Source organism: Sorghum bicolor, chromosome 5 (assembly GCF_000003195.3).
Source record: "Sorghum bicolor cultivar BTx623 chromosome 5, Sorghum_bicolor_NCBIv3, whole genome shotgun sequence".
Lineage (NCBI taxonomy): Eukaryota > Viridiplantae > Streptophyta > Magnoliopsida > Poales > Poaceae > Sorghum > Sorghum bicolor.
In genome coordinates, this window is record NC_012874.2 from 15,712,489 (window position 1) to 15,729,050 (window position 16,562).

Consider the following 16,562-nt stretch of genomic DNA (forward strand, 5'->3'; position numbering starts at 1 on the left):
TCTGCAATCCACAACCATCCATGCTTCCTACCTTGCCCCAGCCTCATGATCACATCTATCTCAAGGGCCTCAGTGCTCAAAATGTGATCTGAGCTACGGAGCACCCTAACCGCCTCCGTGTAGTCTCTAACCTTAGCATGGATGGTCGGGTCAGAGTAAGCCTAGGTAGGGGCATCCAGGTTGAAGGAGACATCAGATTTCACCGGGCCCATGTGGGACACAGCCCATGCCCCAAACTCCAACACCAACACATCCGGGTGTGCCACCTCCTGCGAGAAAGATGGCAATATGATTAGAAATCAGGCAAAATTGAGTGTAAGAATAGATAAATGACATCTCGTACAAGCGCCCACTAAAATGCGGGGAGGTTGTGGCTGCCTTGGTGGTGAGTTAGACCAGTTAATAGTGCCTGCTTCCGCTTGCCTGGCTCATGCTTTGTGATGTATGCCGGGTCAAGGTACCTGTCCAACCACTGTAGGGACACACAACTATAGAATGGCCTCCAACACTCTCGCTAAATGCATGCTTTAATAATTCTTTGACCTTGACTATAAATAGAAAGTCGTAATCCTTCGCATCTCTTCAGAGTGTGTACATCCACTCACGGTCCTCCATCCTTTAACAGATGTATCAGCATAGATCTGTGACCATCAATTGCATCTATGCGGTATTAGTACTCTCTAATAGGTGAGGATATGTCCTAATCCCCCGAGGATCTGTAGATGAGATTAGTTTCCATGCTCTGCTCCTCGCTGAGATAGAATTTCGGCAGCACCTTCGTGTTGTTCTTCCAATACACGTCCTACAAGGGAGAGTGTGTATCCTGAGAACAAAAGGGGGTGATGCCAAAACCTCATTTCAAACCAGAGTGGACCATGCAAACTAACTCATCTACGCATATGCGGGCTGTCCAAAAAATGTGGACAATCCGAAACAGATATGGTCGTAGATATGCAAAAACCTGCATACCTCCAAACAGTATCTCTTTAAGACAGGAGACACCTAACTCTGCTACGTGTGGGCTATGACAGACATACGCAAAGAGAGGTGATTTATACCTAGGGTGCCGATAGAGTAAGCTAGCGGGGCAGTGGCAAGGTGATGCAATGCAGGTAGACCTGCAACATTGACGAAGATGATTGGGGTCCTACGGGTCGCCTTCGACTAGATCTTGTCTTGCATAAAAAGCCAAAAGGTTAGTGTTTGTTCAAAATTTTGGCAGCACCTCCGCTGCACGGGGAGGTTTCCAAAACCTGCAAAAGAAGGGCATGATGGTCGACATTCACAACAGCACGAAGGCCTACAACCACGATGGCACGAAGGCCAAGTATCACAATGGCACGAAGGCCGAGGTTCAGAACCGGAGGGTGCATATACCTTAGCGAGACGTGCACACGGAGAAGAATACACTGAGAACGGGATGGGACGTGCCAATGAGGCACCTCCTCCACTTCTCCTCCTTGGCCTCTGACTCCTCACCTTCCTCGCCTCGTCGGCCTCCTGCTTCTTCCTCCCCTTCCTCCTCCTTCTCCTCCCCTTCCTCACTCTTCTTCTTGTTCTTCTTCCTTCTCTTCCCCTTCCTCCTTCTTCCTCCTTTCACTTCCTTCTTCTTCCTCTTCCTTGCACCTACCTCTTCCTCCACTTAGCTCATGGCTGGTTGCAGGGGAGCCCACCAGCCTCCCCACAAGGCGACATAGCTCGCAGGCGGGGCTGGTGGGCAGTCTTGTGGGCCCACGTGGTGGGAAGGCAGAGGGGCTCGCCGGCCCAAGTGTCGGGGTGGCAGGGAGGAGGCCAGGGGCACGTCGGCGGTGGGGCAGTGGGGTTGGGGCGGGGGTCCGAGGGCGGCGGTGGTGGGTTACTAGGGCTACGAATTCGCTGGCCCAGCTCGCCGCGCGGGCTTGGTGGGGTGGGGAGGCGCCGCCGGTGGTGGGGCTCGGGGCATCGCGGTGGTGGAGCGGGGACGGTGGTGGCGGGGGACACTGAGCCGCCTAATCCACGGGTGGGGGCACCGCCGGTGCTCAGGCGGTGAAGGCCGGGGCGGCGCAACGGTGGAGCTTGGGGCGCAGCTACGGTGGGGCGTGGGCGGGGGCGCGACCACAGTGGGGCAGGGGGCGTCAGGCCGCCGGGTCCGCGGGCTAGGGTGGCCCCAGTCGTCGGGCGACGATTGCCGAGGGCGGAGACATACGCTAAATACCGTGAATATCAATTTTTGGATGACCAAATTCTATTATCGTTCAAATTTGACATATTTTAAAAAATTGAACGAAACGAAATGAATTAATGAAATATATCAAAAAAATGTCAAAATTGCCCCAAATTTTAAATTGACTTTTAAATACTGTCACAAGGCCCCACAAAAAATTTGGACCCAAAATAAAAAACTATTTTGCCGAGTGCCGTGGGGGGTACGAGGCAAAGTGGTCTTTGCCGAGTGCTGGCCTAGGGGGCACTTGGCAAAATTAGTTTTAAAAATATAAAGTAAAAATGGCCGAGTACCATGGTGTGGCACTCGACAAAACATATTTTGAACTCGGCAAAATATGTTTCAAAAAATAAAAAAAAATTCCAGAGAGCCTAGAGTTGGCACCCGACGAAATAAGTTTTAAAAATTTTTAAAAAATTACCGAGTGCCAGTGCCACTCACCAAAATACGTTTAAAAAATAAAAAAATTGTCATGTGCCTAGAGTTGGCATGGCGAAATAGTTTTTAAAAAATAAAAAAATTGTTGAGTGTCACACTCGACAAAATATGTTTTAAAAAATAAAATAAAATTCGTCGAGTGCCTAGAGTTGGAGCTCGGCAAAATAGTTTTTAAAAAATAAAAAATGTTTTGTCGAGTGTGTGAGGCCGGCACTCGGCAAAATACGTTTTAAGAAAATAAAAAAATTGCCCAGTGCCTAGAATTGGCACTCGGCAAAAAAGTTTTAAAAAATAAAAAAATTGCCAAGAGCTTTAGTTGGCGCTCGGCAAAATAAGTTTTTTTAAAAAATTATCGGGTGCCTAGAGATGGCACTTAGCAAAATAGTTTTAAAAAATAAAAAAAACTTGCCAATTGCCTGAGGCTGGTACACGACAAAGTACATTTTTTAAAAAAAAATTACCATGTGCCTAAAGGTGGCATCCGGTAAAATAAGCTTTAAAAAATTTGAAAAAAACATGTCAATTGCCTGAGGCTGGTACTCGGCAAAATAAATTTTTTTAAAAAATAAAAAAGTTATTTGTCGAGTGCCTAGAGGTGGCACTGGCAAAATAAGTTTTGAAAAATAAAAAAATAAATAAAAATTGCCTGAGGCTAGCACTCGGCAAAGTAACTTAGGCGGTGTTTGGCACTGCTCTACTTCACGTTTCTCAGCTCCGCTCCATGTTTTTTAGTCAAACGGTTTCAGCTCCACTCACTCAGTTCGAGGAAAAATGGTGGAGTTGTAAGAGCACCTAAAGAGGTACTCCACAAACTCCAGTTTTTTTATGGAGCTGCTCCATGTAGTGTTTGTGGAGCAGAGTTTGTGGAGCAGTCCCGAACACCCCCTTAAAAAAATAAAAAAAATTGCCAAGTATCAGCCGTTAGACACTCGGCGAAATCTGAGAGCAGGTGGCCACCGTCACGGGGAGGGCACCTTTTGTTGAGTGGCAATTTTGACGAGTGCTGTGGCACTCAGCAAAGTTCAAATTTGTCAAGTACGTGACTTTGCCGAGCGAGGCGCTCGGCAAAGCCACCTTTGCCAAGTGGAATATTTTGCTGACTGCAGTGGCAATAGGCTTTGCTGATTGCCCCGAAATATTGCACTCGGCAAAGCCCCAGATAGTCGGTAAAAGTACAATTTTCCAGTAGTGATAGGTGCTAACTGTACCGAAATGAACTGCTAGCATTCTGGACAGTCCATTAAGTGTGTTTTTGAATGCGTGTTGTATTGGGCATGGAACAAGTTCTACGTCAGGCCACGTTGACCTCACTATTAATTTGTTCAAGTATGTTCTCGAGATCAGAACTATCCCAGTGAATTACCAACCGTTTTGAAGGTAAATAATAGATGGGAAATTCAAATTTCCGAACACGCAAGCGTCGAGGCATCCGTGCGCACACCTCGAGGGCCGGCTGTCCACTGCACATGGCGAAGAAGGAGGCCGCCCGATTTGCCACACTTGTACCAACACAAAGCCCATTGTACGCATCCACACCCTCCCTCTCTCTTCCCCACCTCCGGCAGAGCCTAGGGTTCCCGGCGGCCATGCCCCACCCTTCTTCCGCTACTCAAGCGAGGTATAGAAGGGCCGAGCGAGGCGAGGTAGGTAGCTAGGCCAGACGATGGGAATGGTCAGTGGGTGATTTAGGGGAGCTGGCGGAGGAAGAGACGGTCGAGCCAGATCAAGGCAGGGGCACCATGACTGGAGTTCTCCAGAGCTCGCCGGAGTTTGCCATGGCTTCATGCCAGAAGGGGTAGGAAGGGGAAGAAGGTGGTCACTACCAATGATAGGGTCTTCCCAGAGCTCCATGGTCGTGGAACTCCGGCGAGACCCTACCGCTAGCGGCGGGGCGGTGGGCACCCGGACGGTGAGAGGTGTTGGAGGCGGGGGTGAGGACGAGGGCAGCGTTGCTGGATCCGGAGCCAGCTAGGAAGGAGGAGGCGGGGTAGGGAGATGATATCGGAGGTCACGGAGGAGCAGGGGTGGGGAGAAGAAGATAAGGGAGAGAATGCACAAGTGCAGTTGGAGGGAATTGGGGGCCATGTGCGGATGGAGGGTTACATGACTGCGCATGCTAGCTTTAATCCTGTCCATAAAAGATCATTTTCATACGCGCTCTTTAAGTATACTCCCTCCTTACTCGTAAAAAAAAGTTGTCCAGAACAATGACACAGTCTCTAAAAACCTAACTTTGACTCCTTGTTTTTATAAAAAAATACTTATCAAAAAGTGGTATATGTATATTTTTATAAAAATATTTTTTAAGATAAATCTGTTCTTAAAGTTTTCATATTTCCAAATCCAGCAACTTAAAAGTTATTTATAATTTATATTCTCAATGTTTGACCCAAATTTTATTTAAAACGATTTTCTTTACGGAAATGGAGGGAGTACCTACTTTGCAGGCTCTGCATCACAATTCACAACCATGCGAGACTGCGTGTTCAAAAGTTAATAATTTTATATATTTATTTTGAAAGAAACAGTATCTCATTTATCTATGCACTACATCTCCTACGACTAAAAAAACAAAACTAAGACTATTTTATCGTGCACCTTTTTTCGTTCGGTCCGTCCGCCAGAACGTGAGACCCCCGGCGTCGCTCTGCCTCATCTGCCTGTGATACAGCAGTGTCGTGCTCCCTCGCCTCGCCTGCGATACTGCTCGCTCGCATGGCTCCCCAACGCAGCCTGCCGTAATCTCCGGCTGCTTCCCCTCCCCCAATTAGCGCGACAATTCCCCCGACAATCTCCACGATCTCCGGCTCCCCCTGCCCCCAATCATCATCAGTGCCCTCGCTCCTCCGTCCCTCGCCAGTGCCCATCACCCCCCCCCCCCCCACCCCCCCCCCCCCCCCCCTCAAAACTCGCCATGGACATCGACGCCGCCCACCCCACGCCCGACGCCGAGAGGTCGTTGCAACCCGCTGCCGAGGGAGAGACAAGGTCGTTGCAACCCGCGCATCCCCTCCTCTTCACGTTTGGTGCCAAGAGGCCACCGCAACAGTGGGAATCAAACATGGCTGAGAGCTCCACGGCTACCAAGCTGCGACCCAGGTCTAACATCTCGTCCGCCCCGAGCTGCAAGTCCGCGATCTGGCGTGGCCTCGTCCGATGTCGAGCTGGCGTCCACGACCATGATGCGCATGAAGAATAGAGGACGCGGCTCCGACTTCCCTGCGCTGCACCGCCAAACATCCATGACCATGACACCCTGCTGCAGGTATGCGGTTTCAGATTTCAGAATATCAATATATTCGTGGTTTCAGTCACTGCACAGGTTAAGCCCTAGGTGCTTAAATGCATCAGTGTTTCTCTGTTATGGTTTTAGGTGAGTACTTGGAATGTTGAACTTGCTGTACATTGTCAGGTAATGAGATTCAGGTTTTCCCAATTTGAGGAAAAATAATGCATTTTTTCTCCTTTTTAGTAACCTGACAGTGGAACTTGAGAAACCATACACTTCTTCAGTAAGTATTATGATGAGTAGTGCTTGAGGATATAATGATTTTTATGGTTCCCACTCCCCAACCTGTAATACTGACAATTTTTGACTAAATGCAGCTCTGGTTTAGACCAGGGGCTTGTTCTCATCGACATGTTTGCCATTGCATTTATAATTTCAGTTGTAGCTTTCCACGGCTACTGATGCTTGTTCTCTTGTAATTTCAGGGCCACTGCATACCTACAGGTTCCGTGACAATGTGTGGACCTTCAGTCCCAATTGCTATATTTACACTAACCCCTAAAATTAGTCTCCACCTGTCTAGGATGACTATTGCCAAACTGCTCCTGTTTCTTTCTCACAAACCAATATTGAAGCAAACAAATAAGATTGCTTGTGCATAGATGAATGTCTCTTAGGAACTGGTTTTGTCAAGGGCGGTGTGGTCTAGGGTAGCTGGCCCTCGACTACGAAGCTCGTAGTCTCCGGCAGAGTCTTCCAGGGCGGAGGTTATACCCCTCTCAGCCGGCTGGGCTTAGGAGACGCAGGAGAGAGAGAGAGAGAATAGGTTAATTCTTGCTTGCTTCATTCTTCCCTGGTTACAAGAATATATAGCCAATGGCTCAACAAACTATGGAAAGGAATTCCCTTAATTATAGCCTAACCAAAACAACTCCCAATCTAATCCCAATCAAATCCCTGATTTTTAGCCACTGGGAGTTGCCCCTTCGGGCTGCTGGAACGCGCGCCCTGCGCGCTCAGCTGCGCGGCGAACGTCGCGGGCGCGCCTGCGCCTTGCGTACATTTTCCCGCACATGACATCTCTCCCCGCCTCGAAGTCCAGCTCGTCCTCGAGCTGAAAGGTCGGAAACCGAGAGCGGAAATCCTCCAAATCCTCCCAAGTAGCAGCAGACACTGGCTCGCCCTGCCACTCGACGAGCAGCTGGCGCACGCCCCGGGCGATTCGTGCCTTCGCGACCTTGGCGGGAGCAGGAACAGCAGCCCCGTTCAGGAGAGGGGGCAGTGGGGGCGGCGCTGCAGGTGGGGTGCCGATGAACTTCCGCAGGACACCGACGTGGAACACATCGTGCAGGCGAGCTCCAGGCGGCAGCTGGAGGCGGACAGCCACGTCGTTGATCAACTCCAGGACCTGATACGGCCCGACATAGCGAGGCTTGAGCTTCCCCTTGGGCGCGTTGGGGAGGGACGCCGCAGCACGCTGCCGTAGGCGCAGCCAGGCCCAGTCGCCGACCAGGAAGGACACCGGGCGATGGTGGCGGTCGTAGACGCGCTTCTGCGCCGCCTGAGCCTGCTCCAGGCGATAGCGGACGTCGTCGAGGAAGGCGGCGCGGTCCTCCATCTCCTGAGCCACCGCGGCCACTCGGGTTTCGCCGGGCTCGTACGAGCGAATGGTCGGGGGATCCCGGCCGTAGACCACCCGGAACGGCGTGTCGCGGAGAGAGGACTGGTAGGCGGTGTTGTAGATATACTCCGCCCAGGGCAGCCATCGGAGCCACTGGCGAGGCCGGTCCCCGGAGAAACAGCGCAGGTACATGACGATGACGCGGTTGGCGGCCTCGGTCTGGCCGTCCGTCTGCGGGTGGAAGGCGGACGACATGAAGAGCTTTGTCCCCGTGAGCCGCATAAGCTCCTGCCAGAACGCGGACGTGAACACCGGGTCGCGGTCTGAGACGATAGACTGCGGAACGCCATGTAGACGGACGACGTCGGCGAAGAACGCCTGGGCGACCGATTCCGCTGTGTAGGGGTGTGCCAGCGGTATGAAGTGGCAGTACTTGCTGAAGCGGTCGACCACGGAGAGGATGACCGTCTTGCCCTGCACTTTGGGCAATGCCTCGATGAAGTCGATGCCGATGTCTGCCCAGACTGCGGACGGCACCGGCAGCGGCTGCAGCAGTCCTGCCGGCCTGAGGTGGTCGGACTTGTACTGCTGGCAGGTACCACAGGCCTGCACGAACGCCTGCACGACTCGGCGCATGCTGGGGAAGTGGAAATCGCGCCGGAGGCGATGGAGAGTGCGGTGGACGCCTTCGTGACCATCGTTGTGGATGGCGGCCACGACCTCCTGGAGAAGCGGCGACGTGGGCGGGATGTACAGGCGGCCGTCGTAGGTCAGCATACCGTCCACCAGTGCCCATGGCGCGGCGCGGGCGCCCGAGCGGACCTCGGCGTAGAGGGCGACCAGGGCCGGGTCGGTTGCCTGGGCATGGCGCAGGCGGTCGATGAGGTCAAAGCGGGGCGCCGAGATCGCCATGGCCGCCCCTTCTTCGGTGTCGCGGCGAGAGAGAGCGTCGGCGACGACGTTAGTGGCGCCGGAGCGGTATTCCACTGAGAAGTCGAAGCCCAAGAGCTTGCCGACCCAATGGTGCTGGGGAATCGTGGCGAGGCGCTGGTCGAGGAGGTATTTCAGACTGTAGTGGTCCGTCTTGACGATGAAGCTCCGCCCCCAGAGGTACGGCCGCCAGTGCCGCACGGCCTGGACGAGGCCGATGAGCTCGCGCTCGTAGGCGGCCAGCGCGCGGTGACGGGGTGCCACTGGTCGGCTGAAGAACGCGACTGGGTGGCCCTCCTGAGTCAGGACCGCCCCAAACCCGACGGTCGACGCGTCACATTCGACGGTGAACAGCTTGGTGAAGTCCGGCATGGCGAGGACGGGGGCGGACGTGACGGCGGCTTTGAGGGCCGCGAACGCCGACGCGGCTGCGTCGTCCCAGGAGAAGCCCTCCTTCTTGAGGAGCGCCGACAGCGGCGCGGCAAGAGCCCCGTAGCCGTGGACGAACTTGCGGTAGTATCCCGCCAGGCCGAGAAACCCGCGGACTGCCCGCACCGAGCGGGGCGCCGGCCAGTCGTGGATCGCCTGCACCTTGGTTGGGTCCATGGCCACGCCCGCCGCCGATATGACATGGCCGAGGTAGGCGACCGAGGGCGCGCCAAAAGAACATTTGGAGCGCTTGACGAAGAGCTGGTGGTGTTGCAGTTCGTCGAGGACGGCCCGAAGGTGGCGGAGGTGGTCAGCCCATGTCCTGCTGTAAATGAGAATATCATCAAAAAATACCAGGACGAAGCGGCGGAGGAACGGCCGGAGCACGTCATTCATCAGGGCCTGGAACGTCGCCGGGGCGTTGCACAGCCCGAACGCCATCACCAGGAACTCGTAGAGGCCGTCGTGGGTGCGGAACGCCGTCTTGTGCACATCCTCCGGCCTCATCCGCACCTGGTGGTACCCGGACCGAAGGTCGAGCTTGGTGAAGAACTTGGCGCCGTGGAGCTCGTCGAGGAGCTCGTCAACCACCGGGATCGGAAAAGCGTCCTTGACGGTGAGCGCATTGAGCGCCCTGTAGTCGACGCAGAAACGCCACGACCCGTCCGGCTTCTTGACGAGGAGAACCGGCGATGAGAAGGGCGAGTCGCTGCGACGGACGATACCCTGCTCGATCATAGCGGCGCACTGCCGCTCCAACTCGTCCTTGTGCGCTGCTGGGTACCGATAAGGCCGGACAGCGACGGGTTGGGCGCCGGCCTTCAGGGTGATGCGGTGGTCGTGCGCGCGTTTGGGGGGCAGACCGGTCGGGTCGGCGAAGAGCCCCCCGTACGCGTGCAGCAGGGCGTCGAGGAGCGGCCCGGCCTCTGACGTGACGCTCAGCGATGGCACCGTAGGGCAGGCTATGCCTGTCCAGGAGACAGGGCGCCCGAGGTGCTGGAACGTCATGCGCCGGCTGCTGAGGTCCCAGACAATGGGCCCCAACGCGCCCAGCCACCGCGTCCCCAGGACGACGTCGTACCCGGCCAGCGGCATGACGAAGAGGTCGGCCGGGAACGTGACGCCGTCGATGAGTAGAGGCGCGTCGCGGATGACACCGTCGCAGGTGACGCGCTCGCCGTTCGCGACCAGGGCGGTGAGGCGCGGCCGCTGACGTAGGGGAAGGCCGGAACGCCGGGCAGCCGCCGCCGAGATGAAGTTGTGCGTGCTGCCGGAGTCGAGGAGGGCGACGAGGATCGCGGCGCCGAGGGACACGCGGGGCTGCATGGTACCCGCCACCGGCACCCCCGCCACGGCCTGGAGCGAGAAACAGGGAGCCTCGGCGTCGGGCTCGGCTGCTGCGACGTCGTCGGGGGCGTTATCAATCTCGACGCCTTCCAGGAAGAAAATGCGCCTGCAAAAACGGTTATGGCCGCGGGTATATTTCTCATTGCAGTTGAAACATAGACCGAGACGGCGACGCTCAGCCATCTCCTCAGGCGATAGGCGCCGGTTACCGTCCCCGCGGCCCGGCTGTGCGGCTGCTGGCGGAGCTGGCAAGGCCAGAGGAGGTGGTGGCGGCGGCAGGGCAGCACGGGGCGCAGGCGCCGGCAGAATGCCCCGCGCAGGAGCTCGTGGCGCGGGCGGCGGCGGCCGCTCAGCCTCCATCAGCTCGACCTGTCGCGCGAGACTCATTGCCGCGGCGAGCGAGTCGGGGTTGTGGAGGCGAACGGCATGACTGAGCGGCGGGAGGAGACCGCCGGTGTAGAGCTGGACGCGCTGCTCTTCGTCCAGGCGACCGGCTCGAGGAAGGAGCGCCTGAAAACGGTTGGAGTACTCTTCGACGGTGCCCGTGCGCCTGCACTCGGCGAGTTCGAACAACGGCGCCGACCTGAGCGGTGGCCCGAACCGCAGGTGCAAGTACTCCTTGAAGCGCGCCCAGGTGGGCGTGCCGGAGTCCTCCTCGAGCTGGTTATACCACAGCTGCGCGACGCCCTCGAGGTTGTACGAAGCCTGCCACACGCGTTCCTCCGCCATGGTGCGGTGTTGGCGGAAATATGCCTCGCATTTGTTGAGGAAGAGCATGGGGTCGGTGGTGCCGTCGAAGCGCGGGAAGTCCCACTTCTTGTGCTTGGGCGGGTAGTCGGTGTGCGGACCTTCCGCGTGCCGGTTGCCGCCGCCGCCGCCGGCGGACGACTCCGATTTCTCCTTCTTCAGTGAGGCCATATCGGCCTTCATGGTCGCCATGTCGTCGGTGAGGGCCTTGATGGCCGCCATGAGGTCGGCTGCGGACGGCTCCGTCATGCTAGGCGCTAGGGCGACGGGCGCGGACGAGGTGGGTGACGGCGGCGCGGCGGCTGATGGGTGCTGGGCTGCAGTGGACGATGAACTGGAGGAGCGGGTGGGAGAGGATCGACGAGACCGTGATACCAGGTTGTCAAGGGCGGTGTGGTCTAGGGTAGCTGGCCCTCGACTACGAAGCTCGTAGTCTCCGGCAGAGTCTTCCAGGGCGGAGGTTATACCCCTCTCAGCCGGCTGGGCTTAGGAGACGCAGGAGAGAGAGAGAGAGAATAGGTTAATTCTTGCTTGCTTCATTCTTCCCTGGTTACAAGAATACAATGGCTCAACAAACTATGGAAAGGAATTCCCTTAATTATAGCCTAACCAAAACAACTCCCAATCTAATCCCAATCAAATCCCTGATTTTTAGCCACTGGGAGTTGCCCCTTCGGGCTGCTGGAACGCGCGCCCTGCGCGCTCAGCTGCGCGGCGAACGTCGCGGGCGCGCCTGCGCCTTGCGTACATTTTCCCGCACATGACAGGTTTGGTCTTAGTTGTTATTATGGACGCAACCTGCGTGAGCCATGACGTTAATGTTTAGGCTCTTTCCATATATAAGCTGGCTTTATAGGTTTTTGTTACCCAAAAGAAAATGCCAACGCCTTAATGCTAACTAATGTGTTGTTAACAGTACTCCTTATCTGGAGGGTTCAAGTTTCGATCGATATTTGCAGAGTGCAAAATACATAAGGCCTTGTGTAGTAGCTAAAGCTTTTATTTCTCTTCTGAATTCCACAATGTCCAAAAGTGTGAGTGACACCAGCAACTCTTTGCATTGAGAGCAAATAACCTTACTATAGATCGCTGGCAACACTTCTATGTTATCAAATTTATGTATATATTATAGATCACTGGCAGCACTTCTCATTTTTCTAAAGGTAAGCTGCAGCCCAAATTTATATATATGGTACCAGATTTGGGCAGTGCAGTCTAACTATTTGATGCCATGCAAAGTTTACTAGCTTTGGTTTATGTTCTGTGTTCATATTTGATAGATATGTGAACTGGCATGACATATTTTTTTTTCAATTTTTGCTCATTCAACATTGTCGTGTCTTCTTTGCAAGCTCTTAGATTATTCTTTGTCATGTCTTCTTGGAAAATTGCAGGTATGTCACCTTGATTAGGTAATTTTAGTTAATGTTATTTGAGAAATTGCAGGTTTGGTGTTAGAGATGATTTCTCTATTGGCATCACTATATGGTGTTTCTTTTCTGGATAGTTTGACACAAAGTTCTATGCTTAATAATGAAAACATAATATTCTTGTTATTACTAAACTGTAAGGCTTGCAAGTTGAAAATTTTATATGACTCTTCATGCACATGACTGATAATTCTGCGTCACGTACCAGTCCCCCTTCAGCTGCTTTCTCGAGGGCCACTAGGCCAGTGTGCTAGCAACCAGGCCAGGGATGCCATTCACCAGGCCATCCTCCTTCGCCTCTCCCGCCCAGTCCACGTTTTTGGAGATATTAGTATGAACAACACCACAATTTTGATGTTTTCTCAAATTTCTTCTTTATCTAGGGTTTTCTTATTTCTAAAAGCACATACTAATTTTTGTAGTTGACACATGCTCCTGTATGATAGGTAAATGTTATCTGATAGCTTGCAGGTTTTGTGTTAGAGATGATTTCTCTGTTGGCATCACTATATGGTGTTTCTTTTCTGGATAGTTTCGATGCAAAGTTCTATGCTTAACAACAAAAACATAGTATTCTTGTTATTACTAAACTTAAGGCTTGCAAGTTGAAAAATTTAGTACTCCCTCCATCCCAAATTGTAAGTCATTCCAAGAATCTTGGAGAGTCAAAGTATTTTCACGTTTGACCAAAATTATAGAGTAAAATACTAAGATTTGTAAAGTAAAGTGAGTATACTATGAAAATATAATTAAGAAAGAATCTAATGATATTTAGTTGGTATTATAATAATTATTATTTTATCATATAAATTTGGTCAAACTTTGAAAAGTTTGACTCTCCAAGATTCTTGGAATGACTTACAATTTGGGATGGAGGGAGTACATGACTATGTGGTTATGACTCTTCGTGCATATGACTAATAATTTCACCACGCGTACCGGTCCCTCTTCAGCTGCTTCCTCGAGGGCCACCAGGTCAGGGCGCCGACCACCAGCCACCAGGCCAGGGATGCCGTTCACCGGGCCATCCACCTTCGCCTCTCCCGCCCAGTCCGCGTTTCTGGAGACATTGGTATGGACAACACCACAAATTTGATGTTACGTGCCGGTAATTCTGACAATTCTTTTAATGTGCTTGGTCGTATGAATATTACTATTTGCTTAAAAATTAGAGTTGATGCTCTACTCATGCATAATAAAATTGTAGTATATCATAGTTTTGGCATGCCATGTAATAACCAGTTCTGTAGCTTGCTTGCGATCAAATCTGTCGATGTGGGCTATGGTGGTGTTCTAGGCTGCTAAGTATACATATTATTAGGTGGCCTTGATCATATAAGTAAACTTATTTTTTCTACATATGCTAATTGAATTAATATTTTTAGAAGTTTGTGTAATGAGATTGTGGAAGTACTGATGCCTTGCCTTAGTAAATTTTGAATATATTTCCTGAAGACCAAATGCTCTTTACTTTAGGGATTCACATCGCAAAAAGAAACAGAATTTCTAAAGCTCATCCGATTGATTTGGCCCCTCCCATCAACTGATTTTAGAACCATTTGAATCTTGCACGAACGGCTAGCAGGGGGTGCCTGGGCAGGGCAGGAGAGGCAGGGACACCGCCGCGGCCAGGAAGGAGCAGAGGCGCCGCCAACGCCTGGGCAGGGAAGGCGATGCAGGGGCGCCGCACCGCCGCCGCGCCGAGCGAGGAAGGAGCTGGGGCGTCACCGCGCGGCCGCCGAGGTAGAGAAGGAGAGGGGCGCTGCCACACCGGAGCTGGGAAGGCAGCACACGTCGGGGTTGGGAAGGCCGCGCTACGGTGGTTATGTGCGGCTCATGGAGTCACGGAAGGTAACCAAAGCGAAGGGAAAGGTAGGAGGAAGGGATAAGGTTGGGAGCATGGGTCCCACCATAATTTGTGAATAACATGTATTTTTTAAAATATGTGAACAATTTGTGAAAAGTTTGACATATATTTCTCTGATGTCTGCATTCCATAGAAATAATTTGTAAATTTGTTTGAAAATTTTGGCATATATTTGTATTATCCCCAAATTACACCACTTCGTTTAACAAAGTGCACCGAGAAATCGTTGTAAATATAGTAATCAATTAGTGTAAATTTAGCTAGAAGATAGTGTAAGTGCATGAAAAAAGTTCAGTTGATAAGAGGGGCCAAATCAACTGAATGATACATAGACAGATCAAAAAGAAATTACTGATTTAGAGGATGATTGCCAATCTTCAATGAGAAACAGAGGTCAACCTCACCTTGAGCCTTCATGTGTTGGCACGGCTGCACTGCCCATGCATCTCCAACATGAGTTGAGAGAGAGCGTTGCTGCCTTGGGGGGCTAGATGATCGGAAGCTATGCAGCTGATGGCCAGGTGAGGTTTGTTAGGTATGAGGCAGAAACCATTGATCGTTGGGACATCATTGTGCTGTAATTTTCAACATCATTGTGCTGTATTTTTTTGATGAACTGTAGTTCAAACTCAGTGTGCATAACATATCGATGGTGGAAAATCATGCTACACCCTTGCCTAAATGTTTTTCACCTTTTTCTAGAAACTGTAGTTCAAATTCAGTGTCATGATGATGACGGTTTAAAGGATTCGCACTTCAAGATTACATTGAAAAGGCTAAGAAGGCAAGGTCGAAGAGGCTCTTCTGGACAGCCATTAGGATTGAAAGATTGAAGCAGTAGTGCCTATTCTGGTCCGTGACGTCTAGAGACCAGCTTAATCTATTCTGTTTGCAATCAGAGGAAATGGTCTGTTTGTGAAACAAGCATATATTTATCTTATCTCACTATATGTAGAAACCAAGGATAAAAGTATTGGTGTAATATATGCTACTAGAAATTATCTACTGGAACCTCTGTTTAACATTTGTGTAATTTTCAAGGACATGGCCATTCTATAGATAGTCATGGTATTCGATAAGTCTAAGAATGAATAATGGGTATTAGTTATTAGTACGTACAGTCCACTTGCCAATGTGCTATACCGCGACTATGTTAATTCTAGGAACTTTACTTTTCTGCTTAAATATCATTTTCATACCATGGGTATTAGTTATTAGTGCACAGAGTCCAGTTGCCAATGTGCTATACGGTGACTATGTTAATTTCAAGAACTTCGCTTTTTTTATATATATCATTTTCATGTCGGTGCTTAATTTTATAATATTGTTATATTATTGTGCGATCTATGTATTTTAATACAAATATTTTGTTGTCCCGTAGCAACGTACGGATAAGCTACCTAGTAGTCTAAAACACTTATCTTTGCACTATATCCAATATTAGTATTATTAAAAGTTTGTGAAAAAATTGGAGCACACATATAATCTAAATCACATATTATTTATGCACTATATCCAATTTATTCATTCGCTCCAGAACAAACCGTTTGTTTTCTCAAGTGATGAGCCTATGAACTACACATTTGTGTATTTCCCATACATATCCTCATTATCAAATCTTGGTTATAATAGACAGTTAAATTGTTAGTTACTTAATCCCAAAATAGACTTTATTATTAGTTACTTAATCCTTTCCAAATTATAAGTCGTTTTGACTTTTTTGGTTCATCTATTTTTTTCTATATATCTAAATATAATTATACCTAGATGGATATAGCAAAATATATATACCAAAAAAGTTAAAATAACTTATAATTTAAAACACAAGGAGTATTAATTACTTTACATGCTTTTGTTTCAATATAATACTTTTTCTAAGGCTTGCACATCCATATGGCTACAGCCCCCGTCGCTCTACAATCTCTGAAGTTTCACTTGTCGCCGCCTGGCATGGTGAATTCTCCCATGGCCTTAGGGGTTGCCATTGTCGGGTGCTGCAGTCTCCGCTTCGCTCGTCGATGTCGTGCGCTAGGGGTGACTGAAATCGCAACTCCCATCGCAACAAAGGTAAATAGGGATAGGGTTACTCGGTGGAAGCGTCGGGCAATGAACAGTTTGACATATCAACTATATATGCTGTGTACCTGGCCTGTGGCCAAGTTTCCTATACCGAGTCACACACAACTGGACTTTTGTTTTTTCTTTCTTTGAAGCCCAATATCTATATATCTAATTTAAGCCCATGGTGTCAGCAGGGCCATAGTCGTCAGCACCACTCTAAGCCACACTGCTGGATCAGCTACTGCTTGCAGCTAAATTGC

The 16,562-nt window shown here is 50.8% G+C and overlaps 1 protein-coding gene across 4 annotated transcripts; it reads left to right on the forward strand.

Annotated features, from left to right (window-relative positions):
- On the forward strand, window positions 7,949-15,326 carry LOC110435676. 4 transcript variants are annotated; one of them, XM_021461541.1, is made up of 3 exons: window positions 7,949-12,705; window positions 13,328-13,446; window positions 14,944-15,326. In XM_021461541.1, the coding sequence occupies exon 1, from the start codon at window positions 8,512-8,514 to the stop codon at window positions 9,544-9,546; it is 1,035 nt and encodes a 344-aa protein (XP_021317216.1). In that variant the 5' UTR covers window positions 7,949-8,511; the 3' UTR covers window positions 9,547-12,705; window positions 13,328-13,446; window positions 14,944-15,326. The 4 variants fall into 4 exon arrangements, with proteins under 4 accessions (XP_021317216.1, XP_021317215.1, XP_021317213.1 ...); XM_021461540.1 differs by lacking the exon at window positions 14,944-15,326 and adding an exon at window positions 13,960-14,400 and having other exon boundaries at window positions 13,328-13,482; XM_021461538.1 differs by lacking the exon at window positions 14,944-15,326 and adding an exon at window positions 13,957-14,400.

Excerpts from the sequence above, each read along its gene's own strand:
- LOC110435676 (XM_021461541.1), top strand. The coding sequence starts at position 8,512 with ATGGTGCTGGGGAATCGTGGCGAGGCGCTGGTCGAGGAGGTATTTCAG.